The sequence below is a fragment of the Centroberyx affinis genome, unplaced genomic scaffold (genome assembly GCF_046629955.1).
Source record: "Centroberyx affinis isolate AG114_WGS23_722 - 3 ecotype Tasmania unplaced genomic scaffold, CSIRO-AGI_Caff_v1 ptg001396l_1, whole genome shotgun sequence".
Classification (NCBI taxonomy): domain Eukaryota; kingdom Metazoa; phylum Chordata; class Actinopteri; order Beryciformes; family Berycidae; genus Centroberyx; species Centroberyx affinis.
The window spans coordinates 197411-218532 of record NW_027279878.1 but is presented as its reverse complement, the minus strand read 5'-3'; the positions used below and the strand labels follow the sequence as shown (position 1 = coordinate 218532).

At 38.2% G+C, this 21122-nt stretch overlaps 2 protein-coding genes across 2 annotated transcripts; both read right to left on the bottom strand.

Annotated features, from left to right (window-relative positions):
* Positions 1-741: 741 nt before the first annotated feature.
* On the bottom strand, positions 742-2778 carry fabp2 (fatty acid binding protein 2, intestinal). The gene is made up of 4 exons (XM_071526281.1): positions 2614-2778; positions 1883-2055; positions 1325-1432; positions 742-970 (listed from the first exon to the last, which is right to left on the bottom strand). Exons 1-4 carry the CDS (start codon positions 2678-2680, stop codon positions 920-922), a joined length of 399 nt encoding a protein of 132 aa, XP_071382382.1. The 5' UTR covers positions 2681-2778; the 3' UTR covers positions 742-919.
* A 4319-nt stretch (positions 2779-7097) lies between these two features.
* On the bottom strand, positions 7098-19500 carry gucy1b1 (guanylate cyclase 1 soluble subunit beta 1). The gene is made up of 13 exons (XM_071526258.1): positions 19385-19500; positions 18978-19051; positions 17368-17468; positions 17037-17155; positions 16703-16900; positions 15266-15496; positions 14974-15090; positions 13871-14004; positions 12309-12506; positions 10456-10693; positions 9594-9734; positions 8053-8207; positions 7098-7795 (listed from the first exon to the last, which is right to left on the bottom strand). Exons 1-13 carry the CDS (start codon positions 19385-19387, stop codon positions 7642-7644), a joined length of 1863 nt encoding a protein of 620 aa, XP_071382359.1. The 5' UTR covers positions 19388-19500; the 3' UTR covers positions 7098-7641.
* Between the last annotated feature and the right edge of the window lie 1622 nt (positions 19501-21122).

The window sequence follows — 21122 nt, the reverse complement described above, 5'->3', positions numbered from 1 at the left end:
GTGTTACAGTTAGCTTATTGTTAAGGTTAGATTAATCTAAAGTTATGTGTGCGTGAGTCATGCATTGTGTGCACATGGAAAAGGAAACAAATTGCTTTTTCTTCTGCACCCATGATCAATGGCCTTCAATCAAGGCTTTGTATACTCTAGAGGCCTATCTAAAGAGAAATCTCTTTGTCATGTGTCACGTATCGTCACAGTTGGCATTGCATCAATTCATATATTACAGGGACATTGCATACAGAGCCTAATTATAATGTATCACATCAACACACCAGAACAAAAGAGAATTTATGCTTTATGTCACTGGTTTTATATGATAAGTTCCATGCTCTTGCTGCCTGTGTAGGACCTACATGACAGGCTGAATCCTGTTGTTGTGTGTGTGCTTTGGATTTGGCCTGAAATGAATGCTGAATTTTGAGTTGTTGGTGCTTCAATGAATGCTTCATGAATTGTGTAAGTACGGATCAATTTGAAAGAAACATGTAAAGTATAACTGTCTACACTTTATATTTTTGTAGATGTCAATATATATATATTTATTTTTATTCATTGTTAAATAAACTAAATTATTCTATCACTCTAAAATGAGTCATTTTACTGTATCTCTCTAAGTTTGCACAAACCTCCACAGAGCATGCAGGCTGCATATCGTGAAGATGATCCTGAAGATTATGATTTTAGCAAAAGAAAAAAAAACAAAAAACAGTCAGACAATAGACACTTATGAAATGGCTTTATTGCTGTATAGGTATCAAAATCCAGCGCAGTTTACAGTTACAAATAGTGCACTTTGTACAGGTGGTACATGTTGGTGATTTGCCAGAGTCATAATTACTACTGGATAATTCAATAAAATACTGTATGTAATCCTGAAGTCATATAGTAGATGGGTGGATCATGAGACCGGTCTGCTCTAACCCCTCTTGAAAATCCTCTTTGCATCCACACCGTCGTAGTTGTAGCTCTGTTGGACAAAGTTTATGTCAGACAAAAATACTACAATATTTGATAGTCTCCTTGCATCTTATTGTTTAAGTCAGAGTCTGACTGCAGAAGTCAGAGATTGACCAGTATAAACGTGTTTAAAGTGTATTATCTGTTAATGTTGAGATAAAGAGTGACAGCTGTAGTCTCACATATGCAATAAAACGTTTACACATTTCATTGATAAGTTCTATCTCATCTTCATCTTATCTATCTCATATCTTTCTGCCCTCTATAAAGACTTCCCGGCAGTGATTACATAAACATAGTGGTGATGGTAAAATGGTGATTTTTGGCCCCTAAAACACACATTATATAGATAAAGTCAGCCCACCTGTACAAGTTCGTCTCCTTGGATCACCCTCATGGCTGTCAGCTGCTTTCCATTGTCCTTTCTGTTGAATATTCCTTTAAGCATGTCTCCCTCCATGGTCCATGAACCCTGCAGGGTGAAAGATAAGACAAATACTCATGAATACCTGAATCCTCTAGGTACACTTGACTGGAAAAGTAGAAGTAACAAGGGAAGACAGTGCTGGTTGTGCAGGCAGAAAGGTTCATTATTGTGATATCTTGTGACTGTGATTGTGCAAGGGAGTGAGTAGAAATGGATTGAGCATAAAGGTTATCACAATAAAAGTCCAGACTCAACGTATTGATTATTTTTCCAGCTGATGTATGAACTCTTCAGTGTTACAGCTCAGTGCAATACCTACAGAAAGGTACAAAGTCTAAATGAATGCAACACCCAACCCATCACAAAGTATTTTGAAGTAACAGAAAGAGAACACAAAATGACTTCAATTAGGAAGTTTTGATTGTAAAGTCACTATAAGTAATTATGAGTGTAATGAGGGGCAGTGGTGCTTCACTAGATGTCGGTTCTGCTTACTGATAGTTCTGTCCCATCTGCCAGGCTGTATTCAAAGTTAACTCCCAGGGTGAAGTCTATTTCCAGCGTGCGGAAAGCGCTGCTCTCCTTGACGTGAAACTTGTCTCCAGTTTGTTCGATGGTTATCTTCAGGTTGTCGTGAGCAGCCAGCTTCCTTTTCACCATGTTCACTCCTGCCAACAGACACACCGAATGTGTTTCACAGGCCCCCAAACAATCAGAGGAAGTGTCATGATTTAATCACTTTGGATGTACATGTAGTTCCTTCAGTTGTGCCTTTGTTCACTGGGTAAACATGCAGGTTATCAAGGCACCAAGTGGTTTCATTTCAAATAGTAGGTCTAATATTTGCTTCAGTTTACTGACTCTGAGTCTATTGGCTACAGTCTTAAAGGATGATTGCATAAATTCAAAATTTTCCCTAAATTCTATCAAATAAAAAATCACATTGCTATCAAGTTGTAAATCTGCTGCATGAATGACAACATAATTGTGATTTAGAAACAATTATCTGTATAAGATGTGATAATACTCAAATGCTGTGCTTTACATATCCAAATGGCCCAATTAAGTGTTTTCAATTGATCATGAAGAAAATAGTTTCTCTAATTGTGAGTAGACAAGGTTGATAAATGGTACTTTCAAGGTAAATGGTTAATATTCCTAAAATTCCACCAGATGCCACCAAATTGAGAAATGTCTTCTCCTCAGTGTTGCCTGTGATCACTCACCCATTTGCTCCATGAATTTCTCATAGTTCTCACTGCGGTCTATTTTCCAATTGCCGTTGAAGGTCATGGTTACGGTGAGGTGTGGGTGGACGACTCTACTGCAAGGAGTGTCTGACTCAAGTCTGTGCCGCTCCTTTTAAACCACGACTACAGTAAGCACACTCTTATCTCGCCACCTATCTGAATGCTGATGTGGCTGTTTAAAGCTCATGGTATCCATATAATTTTTTCTTTTTTTTTCCAAGGCTGTTCCCAGTGCTGCACTTCTCTGTGCAATGCCATGATTCTCAATAGAGTTGGTACCATATCTTGTGAAGCATCAGATCATATTATATATTTGTTTAAATAACCAAGTGGATGGCCTGTTAAACCTGTATAACCTGTTTACAAAGGGTGTTGGTCCATGCTTACCACAGCAGCAGTATTCAGTGCAGCACTGTTCAGTAATTGACCATGCAGCAATTGATCATAGAAGAAATAAATGGTTTAAAATATATTATTTGAATGTGGCCCTACAGCATTGAATGAGGTTTTTAATGTTTAGATGTTCTTGTCTCTGTACCTCATGCAGCCAGCCAATAGAGATTTGTGTTGTCTAAGTGTTGCTGCAAATGTGTAATCATACGCATTTAGAACTACTGTGTATTTGACCTACTGTAGTAGACGCTATGACCTGTTCAACACAAACAGTCCTCATTTTAACACTCTAGTAATCTAGTCTTGTGAACTCAGTTTAGTTTGTCACTCAGACAAGATGTTACTGTGCCAGACATAATTGCACTGCACTAATATAATGGTGATTTAGTATCTCTGATAATGTGATAATGATACCTTGACCTTTATATTCCTACTCTTCACAGCCTCATAAACAAGACCTTTGAAGTTTATAGTTAATGTTATACAGGTGAACATAGTAAGTACATCCCAGTCGTTGTGTGTGTGGTGCAATGAACTGAACATGATGTCTAGCCTACGATGGTCTATCTAAAGGTAAACACACAGCATGAGTATGTTAGTGGATGTTAGTTTTTTTTGGTCGTCCCTGTGCTTTTGAACTGAGTGTGGAAATCAGCTAATGCAGATCTGATCTAGACACAACTGACTTAATCCAAACTAATTGCAGTGTCATAAAAGACAGATGACAGAGCATTGCTTCTCAGTGGGCAGAGAAGAAAAGCACCAAAAAAATGCAGGTGGAAACAAATGACACTGAGCCTTCTTATTCAAAACTACCAGGCCCACCCCATGCACAAATGCTTTCAAACAATTAAGGGATTAAATATGTTCACCTTAAGGAATGAACAAATATGACACAATATGACAACTGTCCGCCTTAACTGAGCGACTCCCTGTCTTCACATACGGCATTAGAAACCTTTGCCTGACCTTCACATGCACCTCAGTGAATCTCACTCTTATCGTGGAAAAGGCCTCGCTGTGCTCTCGCCATAGTGATGTAATCGATGGGCGAGCAGGAGATATATTTGATTAAGCACTGTGGGAGCTAATCATTAACAGAATTATATCCCACTTGGTATATCCTAGTTGTAGCTCCTATCAGCTCTTAACAGTGCTGATAGGAGCCATAAAAATGTAGCAGAAATAAGGGGTCTTATGTCAAAACCTGATGTTATGACTATTGCAGTGGTCTTTTATACAGAATTTATACAGCTCATTCAGAATAACTAAGACTAAGAAATCTGAACACATAAGTTCTTAGATCACTGCATTGGCATCCAGTGTGCCATAGAGTTGATTTTGAAATTCTTCTGCTTGTCTATAAAGCCTATCTATTCAATGGCTCAGCTCCAAAACTCATTGCTGACCTGCTCTTAAGATATGAGCCACCCAGACCTCTTAGTTCATCTGGGGCTGATCTGTTAGTTGTCCCCAAGGTCAAAACAAAACCTGGTGAAGCAGAATAAATGTCCAGATGCCCTGAGTTGTGCTCCCACTGTCACCTAGGCTAATATTCGGTTTCTCTGTGGCCTGGAGCTAAATCATCTGTTTGTGGCCATGGGTGAGAGCAAGTAAGTACTGAAAGGCCAGATCATCTGAGGACATGCAGTATTTACTGAGGAGTCGTTCCTGTAAATATGACCCTTTAGGGAACATAGAGGCTTGTTGTTCCAAGAGGGCGAATAGGGTGAATAGGTATAGAAGTTTGTTCCTATGCTGGAGTACAATAAAAGAATATGACATGTTAGGAGTATAAGGTTTTGTTCCTATGCACCATATTGTTTTGGCATAGTGACTAGACAAATTAGGTGTTATCATTTTTATTATTTAGTCATTTCTATTTTTTATTATCATTATCCTTACTTACCTATTAAGTTTCTTTCTTTCTTTTTTTCTATCATGCCAATATTACAATATGAATGCTGTACTGCTCTTAAAAAAATCTTTTCTGGTAGTATACATACTGTATAATACGTATATGTACAGTATATGCTATATGTATATATATGTATATATATATATATACATGTGTGTGTGTGTGTGTATGTGTGTGCGTGTGTGTGTGCGTGTGTGTACTTATACTTTGTTGTATTGCAAAGATAACAGCAGGTGTGTCTGTAAAGTAGAGTCTCATGGTCTTTTGAATCCTCTGTCAAATTCAGGGACTTGTATCTCCAGCAATGTAATCCTCTGTCTGGCCACTAGAGAGAGCACTTTACTAGAATAACCATGTTCTCAGCACTCAAGACTCATTTCCCTGATTTGTATTTTAACACTGCCTTCAGTGAAATTAAAGGTCAAACAGTATTATTATTATTTTTCTCATTAATTTCTTTCAGAAATGAAAGGTTGAGACTTTATTGGTTTAGTCTAGAGAATTAGCGCTTCCATAAGCAGAAGGTCATAGTGTCCTATAGGCTGCATGTGATATAGAGGCTGAAGTTATGGTCATGATATGAAAAACTTTTCCATGCGTCACTGTAAAGAAACAGCATTTTGATTTTTTTTATTTGTGACCATCTTAAGGTAAAAAGAAAGGAAACAATAATTAGCCAACAGATATCAAGAGCTCTGGTAGCCAATCTTTATTTATTTATTAACCCCCCGACAAAAATAGTGTTCAGATATAGCAATCATTTCTTACACTCACAAAAATGCACTCGTACGAGAGGCACCTGTTACAATTACTCACGTGGGGAGGTGGGGAGTGTGTGTGTGTGTGTGTGTGTGTGTGTGTGTGTGTGTGTGTGTGTGTGTATGGGGGGTGGGGGGATTACTCATAAGGACATTATGCAGTGTGTACTAATAATTAATTTAAAATTAAATAGCACATGGTGAAAAAAGATGATACATACAAACATATAGCACAGAACATTTTAGTGTTGACAAAATAATATTATGGAGGCACATAGTTTTACCCACAATGTAGTTTTACTTTTGGTTTTGTTATTTTTGTTTGATTTTTTTTTTTTATTTCAATGTACGCTCTGTTTTCTCTCTCTATAACATTTTAATCTAGAGTTCTCACAAAATAAAATAATAAATACTAAATAGCATAATGTTAACAAATAAATATGCAGATCTTTAAAAATATCTAAACAATAATCAATAGTACTGAAATAATATTCAAAGTGATGTAACACATGTAGACATAAAGTGAATGCCAACAAGCAGAGAACTGCAATTATAAGCTTCTGTATAGTGCTTACTTACTCCTAATTATAGGATCACTTTAATCATGGGATGATAGATACAGTATATTGGTATATACGTATATAATATAGTATATAGTATATATATATAATATATATATATATATATAATAGGCCTACTTATGGCTTCAACACTGTATCAATACATATCTGTGCTTATTCTACACTGGACAAACACTTGTGACTTTCAGAAAATACAAACTACCCAAACATGAAATACCTCTTTCACTTGTAGCACATCGAACTAGCTGGCATAGAAGTTTCTGTGGCAAACAACTGATAATCAGTGGTGTTTCAAGGTTGATTTTCTATATACATAGCTTCTAAATTCTCATTTCTAATCAGTTTTGCGAGGCAAATATAGACACATTGCACAAACATTGAGGGGAGCTTGCAGAAGGGCACTGGCTCTGGTGCAGCTGAATCAAACTTTTCATGCTCTGAATACCAATGTAGCATCTTCAGTGTAAGACAGATTATAACTCTCACATCCTGTGAACAAAAACTGTGAACAAAAACAGGTCCTTCAGAAGACCTGCCTGGTATGAAATATTGCACGCAAACATGATATTTAACTCGGCTTTCAATCTATACAGCAGGGCGGAGTTTCCCCAAACCTGTTACAAAATGTTAAGACTGAAGCTGGTGATCAGTACACACTCCTAAATCAGATCTTTATTTTGTGTTCAAGATTTATTTATTCTGCCGAATTTGAATGAGAACGGTTAAAACGTATTAGACTCCTCGCAAAGCTTGAACTTACTCATCTAATGCTACATAGTTGTTTTAGAGTGAAGACTACAATTTCTCTGCTTTTTTGGCATGTGTAAGTAGGAATAAATGGCAAAAATGACAAAAAAAAAAAAACCCTTTAAGATGACTGGAAAAAATGCTTGCCCTATCAAAATCTGTGAGTATATTTTGTCAAAAAGGGATTCTTCAAGACAGCTATAACATCTCCTTTCACTTAAAAGCTTCAATATCCAAAAAAATGTATCAAATGAGTGTATTGTATATCATCAACTTCAACTACTTTTGAATCACTACACTTAGTGTATACACTAAAAATATGGCACATCTGGAAGCAAAGAGAGAGCATGGTCAGACAAAAATAAGCAAGAGCACTGGGACACTCAACTTCAAATTCACTTGTAACTAACTTTGCTTCCTCATATTAAAAATATCTATGAGTCTGTGGATAGACAATCTCTTCTAGTTTCATTTGGCCTGATCTATCTCATTCTTTCATCAGAATTTATGTAGATATTTGCTGAAGGCAGCACCATGCTGAAGCTTCCATTAATAGTGTCTGATGACACCAGTGGTGTTACATCTTCTAGTGATACATTAGAAATTGTTAAGCTGAAGCCTTAGCTGTGTTGGACTCTGCATCTGTGGTTTTCCTCGACAGAAACCACACCTTCATTGGCTCCTTCTTTCCTTTCATGGTGACCGGTCCCCGATACTCCAAATGAAACTGAGGGTCTGCATTCTCAGCAGACTGCACACACCTGGAATACAATTTCAACACCATCGCAAAATGACTCAATCTGTACAGTTTCATTTTGGGATTTTGTATCTTATTACGGTATATTATATATTTTGAGTCTTTGGCACAGTGAAACTTTTGTCTCTGTCTCATATACTGGTTGATGTTTCCAATGGATTCCAACTTTAACTTTATACAAACGCATTATTTCTACTACAAAAACAACCAAACTCATGACAATGTGCCATAGATCTGACATGAGGCGGCGCATGTTCTTACCGGTAAGTATATTCTGAGACGTTTATTTTCCCCTTTTCACCGGTAGTTTCCGTGCGACTTGTGAGGTTGACTGTATTTCCAAAAAGGCAATATCTGGGCATCCGCTGGCCAATCACCCCGGTCACCACTTCTCCTGTGTGGATCCCAATAGTAATCTGGACAGAGAGGAGAAGGCTGATCATGATAAGTGACCGTAATAAATGCACTCCATTGTCATTCCATTGTATGTCGGTTGTCATTTAACCCACAGCAAATAAACATGCCAAAGTAAAGATATTCCTAGCTTTTGTTCAATACTGGCAAACAAAGCTGAAACGATGTTATCATAGAACTGACATCCACAGCACTCATAACCAAAAATAAGGAAACATGTCGGTTCTGTACTGATAATTGGTGGGAAAACTAATGGAAAAGGCTCTTTGTATTTTGACAAGCTATGAGTGAATTACTTGAAGCAGCACATGATCTACAGTTCATCCATTTCAAAACGATCTGCCTACAGTAAATGCACGTTTGTGCATGAGTTTGAAAAGACACATCCTAACATTTGAGTCAGTCTGTGTCAAAGTTAAATGAAAGACCATTTGGGCTCCACAGACCCAGGGATAAAAAAATTAAAAAAAACGAGGCATGATTTGTCAGAAGCTATCCAGCTGAATGTTGCCTGTAGTCTTCCTACAGCTATCTAATGAAAAGGTTTGGAACATTTTGGTGGGCGGCTGTAAGGTTAACTTTGCCAGAAATCAGTACATGGACAAAAATGGATGCAGTGTGTTAGGTTTGCCATGAACTAACACTTCCAAAAATACTCTATAGCATTTTGCAGAATGTATAGACTAATATTTACATTTTCCCTTGTAGGTACAAGGCACTTCAGCGCTTGTTGTCTTCAGAGCATGAACAAGCTCTGAGTGCCTGGGACAAGTGTAATGGGAATCTATTTTTAACCACAGGGTGGTAAGATGATTTGAGTTGTTTCTGCTGCCAAACTGGACTCCTCTTCAGCCAATGCCATGTTCCCTCATAAACAGACTTTTGTTAACCAGACATGATTTTCCAAAGTTAAGTCTCAACAGTCATTGATACAATAACACACTCAAAAGCTCAGTTAAACAAAAGTCTGCTGTTTTACATCCAACTTATTGCTATGTGTTGCGTCAGCATGGAAATATGTCCAGTTGTCCACAGACATATTTAAGATAATTATACTTCTGAAATCATTCATCAAGAAATGTCTGAACATAAAGACATAATTTTGGCCTGTATGTTGTTGAATTACATGTACTATGTTGTTGTGTTTTCTTTCTTTCTATCTTTCTTGTTTCTCGCTAAAAAAAACAAAAAAAAAACACTCTTTGTGTTGGTAATCATACAGCAGTAGGTGGTGTACACTTGTCAAGCTTACAAATGACACCACAATGTAATATGTGACATATAATAAAAGTTTAACACATTATCATATAGCATTTTGATGAATCCATTGCCAAGAAATACAGAAAACATTTTTTTCTGAAGCCTAAGAACCATCTACTGCCTCACACCTGCACTGGTTCATCATCCACTTTGACCTGTCCGGCAATCTCCATCATATCAAGAGCGAGGTGGCAGATTGACTGGGCGTGGTGTGTGCACGGCTCCGGGAGGCCGCTCACTGTCATGTACTTATCACCCACTGTTTCCACCTGCATGAAGAAGAACACTTTGTCATTCTATCACACTCATGTAAAATCCCACCTGATCCCATTGTGTCACAACGGCAGTTTTCTGACTCACTGCACAGCCAGAAATAAATTGAAACACCCTGAGACAAACACTTAAACACTTACGTCAGCTTCAAGACATTCAGGGCCTCTCAGAGCCCCGCTAAAAACCCGGGACCACCTAGTCATTGGGCTTGTAGAGTAAATATTACTTCTTTTGGTGACCCAGTGCCTGAAACCCATCCCTTGGAAGAGGCGAGGTCTGTTTGACTTCTTAAAGTGCATTCTTGTCTGAAAGCCTAGAGTGTAAATCTGCTGCATGAAGCCTATAAAATGGTGTCCCTCTGTAAAACTACAAGTTGTTTGGAACTTAGTACTACTTTTCTTATGGAGAAAAACTCAAGTCAATTGATGTAAATGCTCTCTTACTCTCGACTGTATGTGCTTAAATTGCATAATACTATTCAGCAGAGAGTTGAGGCAGTGTGTCTCAACTGGAGGATTTGAGCTGCAGAACCAGTAGAGAACGCAGAAGTTAAAGACACTCAAATGTCTTAGTTTAGATCACTAAAGATAAGAGTTTGCCGGGCAATTTCCTCATCATCCCTATCTTGTTGTAGACATTCCTTCCTTTATATTCCAACACATAGAGAAATGTACACAAATACATAATATACTGTCATGGTAACATATTGCCTCCAACCTTGTATACATAAGGGTTCTTCCGAGAGTCTGTCAAGATGTCAAATCGTGTGTAAACATCATTGAGCAGGTTGACTATCTTGATGGCTCCCTCAGCCGAGGCGTGCTTGCTGCAGAAGGCATTGAATCCCACAATGCCACTGAAGAGGATGGTCACGTTGTCGTAGCGCTTTGCCGGGACTGGCCGCTTGTGTCGCAGCTCGTTGGCAACGGACGGGGGCAGGACGGAGTAGAGCAATCTAAAGGGAAGCAGAGAGACGAACACGTGTATTTTGAGAGAAAGTGAAGTGATGGCAAACTCATGCAGCAGGAGCAATGGGCTGAGGCTGCCCAAAGTCCATCCTTTGGATCAGCATTTTACTTTCTCACCCACCACCTTTTGGTAAATTCTTTATGCAAGCTGTTCAGAGATGGGGAGGGCGGTGTTTCTATGGTAACCGGTTAGATCATGGCTGCCTGTCAAAAGCAAAAAGCCTTAAATGATGCATCAGAACCAGAGGAGGGGACCTGATACATACAGATAACACAGACATGCGCATGCAAATGTATACCCAGCAAATATGATAATTTATTTATCTGGAATATCTTTTACTATTCACATAACAGGGCGTACAAATTCCACTGACCCTCTGGTGTATTTACTGAAATACACACCAGCATGTTTTTCTCCAAGTGTCAGTGAGGCACACAGACGCCCACTCAAACAGCAACAAATACAGCATGGAGGTGAATATACATATTCATGTGTTTTCATTATCAGAAACCATACTGTTGAAACCCTCTGAAAAGCAATCACAGTGCAGCAGTGCCCTTAAATATTTAGAGAGGAGCCCTGAATTCTAATCAACGCTCTGAGCCCGAGTCATCTCCTGAGGCACTCTCAGACTGGAGAACGACTAGAGGAATAATAATGCAATCCAACAGCAGAGCGAAAGTCTTTTCCTATGAGAAGATAGGGCCGCTACAGCGCTCTTAATAAAGAGTGTGTTCCACCTCCATGTTCCTCGCCAGCTGTCTCCCGCTGCTGTGCCAAATTACTAGTGTCTTCACCATAACAAGGACTTAAAAGTAGCTCAGGCAAATATCTGCTTGGGTGTAACAATAGATTCTGACCCTAGGTGGTCCTGCCGTCCTGTAGCCTGAACACAACTGCATGGGTCTGAGACCTGCTTGTGGCTATCCTATGCATCTCCAACATTTTTTTGTCTCAAATCCAACCTTAAAAGGGAATGCTTCAGGAGTCTTCTCTTTACTCTGCCTAATAGAAAAACTATTCACTCTTTGCCATTGACTTTTTCAACAACCAAATAATAGCAGTGTTATGTTGCATTTATCATTGCAAGTTCATGGTTGACTTATACCGACAATTAATTAATTAGGCTCTGTTGACGTAGGTATGTAATTACACACAGTAATAACTGTATTACATAATTAATTGAGTCGTTTGAGGTAGCTTAGGCGTAGTGGGGGGAAAAAATCTTGTAAACATTGCTATATTTGGGTGTGAGTGAAAAGCTAAGTTAATGTTTAGAAGACTCTTATTTTTGACATACCATGCATATTAGCAATTGCACAAATTATGCCATAGTCTGGATGGTTATTTACAACATATTCTGTTTGACCCAAGCTCAGCATCACTGAGCTTGGGTCAAACAGACACATAGCCAGTTTTCAGGATTTGGTTTGCAACTCTACTGATAGTACATCTTCTACTTTAATATGTGATTATAGTGCCAAGATCACTGGGTGGGGAGAGCCTCTCATTGCCTACTGTATATGCTAAAGCTACAGTACATGCTTGGTTTGTAGGCTATACTGATGGCCAATTCAGGAAACCTAGAAAAATGGTCAAACCTGTCCGTCTTCTTCTTCTCGTCCTCCAGGGCGCGGAGCGTGTGCTGCAGACGATCGGTCAAGATCTCCAGCTCCTGGGTCAGCTTGTACTCCTCGCGGAACTGCTCACCCAGCAGCACCAGGTCCCGCGTGGCGTCATGCAGCGGGATGTCGCTCAGGTACAGTCCTCTTCGCGTCAGATCATCCAGGTTCATAACGCTAAGCCACACAAAGTGGAGTACAGAAAAACAGACAGATAAAGAAAGAAGAAAATCAGGAAAAACAGTGAGATAATTAACTCTCATTAGTTAATGCTGCTAACAAGAGTGTTATTGTTTTTAAAAAAAAAACACCTGGGAATGTGTGATTTGTGACTGTGACAATGTTTTCAGATTTGTTTCAAGATCTCGCTCACAGTTTATTTGGCACCAACATAAATTAAACAAAACACAAAGTATGGACCACCAGTGCTGAAATCTTGTTGGGTTCAGTCTAACAGTCTGTAGCCTTTCAGGCCAGGTGAATAGACACGCTGCCCTGCTTCAGTCCGTGTTATTCCCAGTCACACAGAAATCTTTGGTGACAACACTGATCTGGTCCTCTGAAAAGGTCAGAGACAGTTTGCAGAGGACAAGATCTCTTGAACCCTTCTCCCCTGCAGCCAACACTTCACCACGATGTCTGATTGGTTTTGCAAGGGCTACAGAGGCTAATGGAGGTAGCAGCAGAAGAACCAATGCAATTTCTGCTTCAAATTACCTGCTGGCAGGTTTCTTTCTTTCTGTGTTATATATTATTTATTTATGAACGGCTATAATAAAAATACATTGAGATAGCTAGTCGGAGTGATTGATTTAATGATTGTGTGATTACATGCAATAAATAATCGTATTAGCCTTATTCTGATTCTGAAAATATTCATATTCATATTTCATTTTTAACAAGCATAGGAGAAAAAGGTTATCATGTTGACATTCATATTGTCATGTAATTTTGCATACAGCAGTTATACACTGCTGTACACACACATCACTTATTCCCTCCCCCATAGGCTCATTCCGGTCATAAACTGAAATCACTAACTATGTTTACATGGACAGAATAATCTGAACATTGCCCTTTACTTTGATTATGAGAATACTTCAATTACGACGTTTACATGCATAGCAGAGGAAAGTTCTGTTAATATTCCTCTTTTCATGCGATCTTGCATACTATAATAGTTGATTGAACATACTGTATACCAGGTATTTCTCTAGATCCTTTGTAATCTAATCTGATGCTGCAGAAACAGGTATAAAGGCTGGATGTCAACAAACATATTAAGTGTAAACATAACCAACTCAAAACATGGTGAAGGTGTTGGAAATAGTGAGAAAAAAAAATGATGATGCCAGTAGTGATATTTTCTTCACATATTGTGTGAGTGCAATTCAACATGTCAAGTTATCACATTTAAATGTTCACATGCTTTTTTTCAGTCACTGCATGAGTATTTCCATCCAGTAGCTGCAGTAAGATCTGAGTGTTGCATATAAACACAGTGATTGATTCTGTCGGGGCAGACGGAGCCGTGGGCCTACCTTGGTGAGCAGAGGAAAAGGATGTTCTCAGCCTCTGGCAAGTAAATCATCTGTCCCTTCAGCCTCAGACAGCTGATCTCCACCCCCGTCAGCTCGTCCTCGTTCTCCACAGTCTCCACATTCAGCAGGCCTTCCTGTCAGGATTACATCACACTTATAAACACTGGAGAGTGTATCTTTTATAGTATGTCCTTCTGTAATTTTGCTACAAAAGTGGATATCAGTTCACTCTTTATTATTAAAACTGCTTATTCTTTTCTTACATGTCGCATCCTCATTATCTTTCCCAATTATCGTCGCCCCTTTGCAGAGAAAAAGTTTGGATTCTAGGAATCTAAACAAAAAGGCTCTGCCAGAGTACAAGTACAGAAGTTCAACTCTCCTATGCTTTTTTTGCCCTTAGATCTAAATTTAAAAGCCCAAATTATTTATGAGCAACTATCAAACTTCTTTTATATTCCTGCTTTGCCCTCCCAAGTTCTCCTTTGATTTATCACTGAAATCTCTGCAAATCCTTTCCACCTCCCTACTCTCTCCTTTCTCATTTATTTTTTTAAATTTCTTTTCTTAGAACTTGTCTATCTTGCATGATGATGCTAAGGTCACAGAAATGTTTTGTTACATGTTGTCAGGATATTCTGACCCTTGTACTGCTTACTCTTATTTTACTCTTTTACTCTTTTAAATAGAAAATAGCAAATAAGCATTATGTAAAATATGAACCTAATTTCCTTTGTGTAAATACCTATGCCTCTAATGCAGAAGGGCCTTGAAAGATTTTATGACCCACAGCTTTCTGTTCATGTAAACCATTCCATCTTCCGCAAACAGTATCTGAGAAAACCATATCCTGTCAAAATGTAATGCAGCTACTACCAAAATCACTGAGCTGATCAATATTAATACACAAGTCTATAAACACATTCCATCCCATACAATCAGTCCATATTTTGATCTTTTTAGCAGTTTTTGTTTTCTCTTTCAGTGTTTTTTCCATTCTCAGAGCAGTTTAGTTTGCTACTATAAGGAAGACAGTGACATGATCAGCCAACGATACTGTAGAATTGGTGACAAAAACACAGTTATAAGTTATATATATCTACCTTGCTTCGTAGGACGAAGACGGTGTTGATGTGCGAGAGGATGCCATGAAAACTGAAGTCGATGTGAGGACGAACCAAGGAAAAAACTGAAGGGAGGTTACAGGTGCCAGGCTGGAGCTGGGGAACAAAACCCAAATATGCACAGTTCAATTACATGCGATTACATTAGAAATTGTACTTTAGTATTTCCCTTATTGCAACATCCTGGGTGAATAAATGCAATCAAGCGCTGACATGATGAAATACTGTTCTGACTGGACAAACTTAGCCGATATTGGATCTAAATCCACACCTGGGGCAGCACTCGATAAATGGCGTTTCCACACTGTGTGAGCATCAGATCCTTGTCGAACATGAGGTGGAACGGGAACGCCTTGCAGAATGTGTAAGGGCTGATCCGCGTCTCCTGAGTGCCGTTCTCCTCAAAACCATCCAGGTCCTCGTAGAAAGCCTCTTCCTCTGAGTCCTTCTCCTCTATCAGGAACTTGATGTGGTCGCACTCCTCGCTTTTCTGCTGGATCACCTGCATGGGATGAAGTTATCAAATTGATTAAATATTAATCTTATTGTTAAAGATGAAAACTGGGTAAAATTAAGTTATATTTTGGTATTTTGTGACAGATTACAGTGTTGAGAGTGCTTAATAAAACATTTAACCCTCCCAATGTTACACTTAAATGTGCTTTTCAGAAATTATGGATAAGAAGAAGAATTGTTTACATCTAGGACTGTAATCAATCTTGAGTCTATTATTTATACAGGTAGTATTACAGAGTTAAGACAGTGCATGTTGCAATGATATTGTTCGATGGGTTTATGGGCATAAGGCACACTGACGTCAAGCTGCTGTCTCTGCACACTGTTGCTGTGGCAACCGTGGCTAACATTTCCAGAAATTGGGTGTCACATTTGGAGCGTCTGTCATTTTCTGTGTGTTTCATAACACAAAGAACATTATCCTGTCTCTGCAATGTGATTAGGTTTGATAGCAAAATGTCGCTTGCCCATAAAATGAGGGGGAGACTCGGCTTCTCCAGCGAATCTAGACATCTTGGCTGAATCACATGCCACAATTACTGATAGAGATTACAAGCTCTAATTTGAGGGCTTCACATTAGCATTCAAATAATAATACCAATGATAAATAGTTGATGGTGTCCAGCTGGCAAAATCTGATTAGTCTGGTTAAGCTAGATGAGCATAACTGCCAAGGTAAAAAGAATGGATCTCACTTTGAAAAAGATGGGGATGAACGATCTAATAAAGATGTGCAGTCAATGGCAAATTAAAATCAGGCACATGTAGACAAAGTTACAATAAAAGTATTCCAAAAATTGTTCCTGAAAGACTCTTGATATCCCCCCATAACCCAGATCTAAAAATATCTTCTGAGTCACAGACATTAGCCAAAAATCTTACTTCAACTCTCCGCTCCGCTCTGCACTGTTCCCAACTGGGTATTTTGGACCTAACAGAACCTATCTGATGTATCATCTTGATGTTTTCTCATGTTATGATCTCTCCCATTATTTCACACACACACACACACACACACACACACCTTCTGACACACCTTTGATCCCGGCATCATAGCGACTTAAAAAGCTTCGTCGAACATTGTACAGTATTTCAAAGGGAATTGGAAAGAAGGTTAAGTCATCTGCATTCATCAGCAGAGTAACATAAACCATAAAAAACTGAATGAGGTGAGTTGTAGATGCAGCCAGACCTTCATCTCGATCTCTGTTCCGTGGATTTGTTGGGCAACGGTCTTAATGATGCCGATCACAATGTCTTGGAGGCCTTCCCTCTCTGAGTAGTAGTGAAGGATCAGATTGTTCCCCTTCTCTGCATCGGTGCAGCGGAATGAAGGAGCCCTCATCCCGGGATAGATGGTGCCCAGGTGGTCGTGGAGAGCGTCCAAATTCTGAAATTCAGATCAAAGATGCATTACAACATTCCCACCCTATATGTACACTCAATGACACCACATGCTGAGGCATTTTAAGTTATATAATGACATAGTCGAACAGTAGACTATTCATTAAACACAGCAATTTTACCTGCAGGAATTCACGGACATTAGATCCTAAAACTCGCAAGATGGTATCATATCCCGACTCTTGGCAAAATTCAAAAAACATCTTCCCAAACATCTGCAAAATGTCTCCTGCATTGATCTCTGTAATACAGAAAGGAGATATGCTTTACTCATCAAACAATAAATAACTAATGACAACAGTTCTACTTGTTTTACACAACATCATTTGTATTGCGTAACACTATTGCATGGAATTTTACTGTTTGTATAAAGATGTGATTACACTGTCGCTCCAAGTGAAGCAGGACAAAATACAATTCCAATTCTATCAAAAACAGGATGAGGACACTTACTGAGAACTTTACTTGCAGCAGCAACAAGATCGTACGTTTTGGCATCGTCATAAATGATTCTAACAAGGAACTGACCCCCGACGTCAAGCTGGGCCTCCCTCCTGAAACAATGTGAAGCTGTTATTAAGCAGAACACTGAATCCTCAAGCAGTGATACACAAGGCAACTTTTTGGGAAACTTGGCTGGGCAACCATGCTCAAGGAGTTGACTCTATTGCTGCTTTAGTCACACAGGAACATTTGTTGACCTGAAACAATTGATTAACAATAACAATAACAACCTTGTGTCTTATGTGTATCTTATTGCTGTGAGTTGTCCCAATCTATATTGCCTAAATTGCCACAATAACAAACAAAAGGTCTCCATGAAGTAACTTATATATAATAAATAATAATATATTATATAAATAATAATTAAAAAAGTTAAAATCCTGTTCCTTGCCTTGGACTGGTTATGTGGTTCCTACATTGTTAAATAATTACACAAATTTTACAATTCTCTGCTTAGAGTGCACCTTGGCTATTCATACATTTGACAAACCAATAAGCAGCCTGTTAGAAAACCAAATGAGGTCTGATTACTATGCTGAACAGAGAAAACAAAACTGATTTGCAGGACTGACCATTTTATCAGACCTGCTACAGCTGAGTAAACATACCAAATCGTGAAAGCTTTACAAAGAAAATAAGGACTTCATTTTTAAATTACTCATCAGCGCATCAAAATCTGAAAGTAGACCAAGCCTGATAAATTGCGTATTAAATAATGATGAGTTACATTTGCAGAGATAACATTAAGATGCTGTGGAGCGCCAGTTTTTTTCTGGAGGGTAAGAAATGACCACATTCAAAACATTTACAAAAGGCAGCTGCTGCTCTGTGGGTTTTTTTTTTTTAGGTTGGGTCAAGTCTAGGGCAGTTCAGACTACAGATGAAAAATAAACTTGGACTGAGCCAAATATTTCATGCTGAAAAAAAAAACAAAAAAAAACATGTTAACATTATGCTGAAAACCAGTCCTGTGCTTCATCATGAAGACTACATGGCACTACATTCATAAATGTGCTGTATAGCTGACCAAAATCTATCTGGTTACATAAGAAAAAAAAACATTTATACTGTTAAGACCGATCTGCTGTGGCACATTCTAGCCTATATATATATATATATATATATATATATATATATATATATATATGCAATGTGCGATACAGCGAAAAAACACCAGTAAACAAATATTTTCTGTAATAAATGGCATAAATGTACTAAATGCCAATACCTAAATGTCCTAAATTCTATTAACTATGGAATATACAGCAAATATAACGTAAAATTGTTTGGGTATCTTCATGTTATGGAGTATTGCAATCACATATTTCACAAGTGCCATTGTTCAAATTTATTATCTGAATTCCAGTGTAATTCTGCATTAAGAGCATCACGGTTGATCGTTACAAGCAGAGTCTACTTTTGGCAACACATTTAAACAGATTGGAGTGAAAGTTTGGCAGAGGGCCTGTCTTGTATCCTTGTTGTGTTGGGTTGTGGTTGGTCAGAGAAGAGCCTGTGATACTAATAAGGACGAATAGTAAACAGATCCAGAAACTCACTTGATGTCTTCCCACACTTCTGGGCCATAATTTCTCAAAACGAGGAGCTCCAAGGCGTGATTCACAAAACCATACTGGGAAATCATGGGAAAAAACACGGGCAACAGAGGAATATCATTTCACACAAATGGACAAAATATACTGAAACATGCCTGCAGCCTGTAGGTGCATGCGCGCTTTGATACGCACGATTCTATGTTCAGAAACCTAGTCAATAAAATGCATATATTCGCATGTAGATTTTGTTCACCTGTAAATACAAACACTACTCTACAATCATGGAAATTGTTGTGTAACAGCCAAATACTGGTCCCTGAACAGGAAATGTCAAACGCAAACACACGCCACGGAGCGAAGATCCTAGGATAAGAACATCTGAACATAATGTAAGATGCTGATGTACATACCATGATGACGGCTGTTCTTCTTATTCCTTATTTTTAAGAGAATACAGTAGTGTCTTACACAACCTTCATCGTTTGGTACAGATGCTGAGTCTCTGCGCGTCCATTCCCTTTTTTCCTCAGCCAGGAATTGACGGTGAGTCCGTCCAATAGTGGATGCAGGAGATCATACGCACGTCACTTCTGACCAATGAAAACGCAGCGTCTGCTGCCCGGGGTTGTGCCACTGATGTTGATCAAACTGAGGTCTCATCAGCCAGCAACATTTAGTTTCTACTGCTTACCAAAATGTTTTATACTTTATGTTTGCATACTTTACAACTAATTATATCTGCCAATTCAACCAAAAAATACTGTAACCTAAAAATATATGAGACATGCAGTCATTTTTCTAAAAAGTCACTGATGCAATTACAATACCATACCCACAATAATAAAATTATCATTTTTTTTATTGGTGTCAATAACAATAAAACAACAATAAAAGTTAATGCTGCAAATCATTTTTATGTGTGGACATCCTAGAAACAATCCTAGAAGAGACAGTAACTTGGATACAAGTCGGTTAATATCAATATTTATTGCGCTCTGATTACATTACAAATAATAATGTTTTTAATGATGAAAGTAAATCATTATGAGAGATAGTAGAACATTCATTGTACTCTTTTTGTGTCTTATTCTCACTGTATGCCAAAGGAGTGCTATGAAACCGATGTAATAAATATAGTATAAATAAGTGTTCAGTGAAAAAGTAAAAATAGATGACTTATATTAGGAAAATGGGTTCTTGGAATGCTTTAGACCTAATATATGTCAGTTTAAGTTACATGTTTTTCAGAATATATATTGTGTTGGAACCACACAGCCTTAAAGGAGCAATCACCCCAAAATCAACATAACATTTAAACCTGCTTGCTGAGGAAGAGATTATTATGGCATGTAAGTTCATATTGAGAATTTCCAAGGAAAATGAATAGAAAAGATAAAGGTAGCAACAAAAAGCTCACTTACGTTTGAAAACTAAAGTCTCTAATCCTGCCTATAGTTCCCATAAGGCACCTGAATCTCCGTCACTTCAATTCACTAAGAGGGGAGGAGGGAATCCTGGATGAGACCGAAATCTCCCTAAATCTATAAGAAACCAGATCATTTTCTTCAGCTTTTCCAAATGATTTGTGATGAAATTCTACTTTGAAACTTGTGAAGCCAGTTCAGTATTTGGCTTGACTTTTCCTTTCATAACATCAGACCAGTATACATTATTCTTGGGAGATGTGAATGGACCTGTCAGATATTTTTTTTGCACGATACAATCTGATAAAAGGAGCCACACGTTTTAACAACATAATATTGTTTCAGGATCAACATCCAAAGCATTGCTGTATCATATCTACATATATTATGCAAATTTCATTACAGAGCTGCAAATCAAAGACAATGACAACTGACTTGCTTTAAATTACTTGCTTATGCTCTTTTTGACCACTTTATATGCATGTTCCATTGATTTTATTCCTCTTAAATGATCAAATTCATTAAACTGTCTCAAAAACTGTCTTTCTCATTGACATGCTCTATATTGTAACTCAGCAAAGAAAACCTTTCTATAATTCATCTATTTCAAGAGATAGAAGACATATTCTGGAAGGAAAATGAAGTAAATGTGACTGATGATTCTCTCCTCTAGTAAAACTGTTCACATGGTTCATTGCACAGGGACGAGACTCCAATTGTTGAC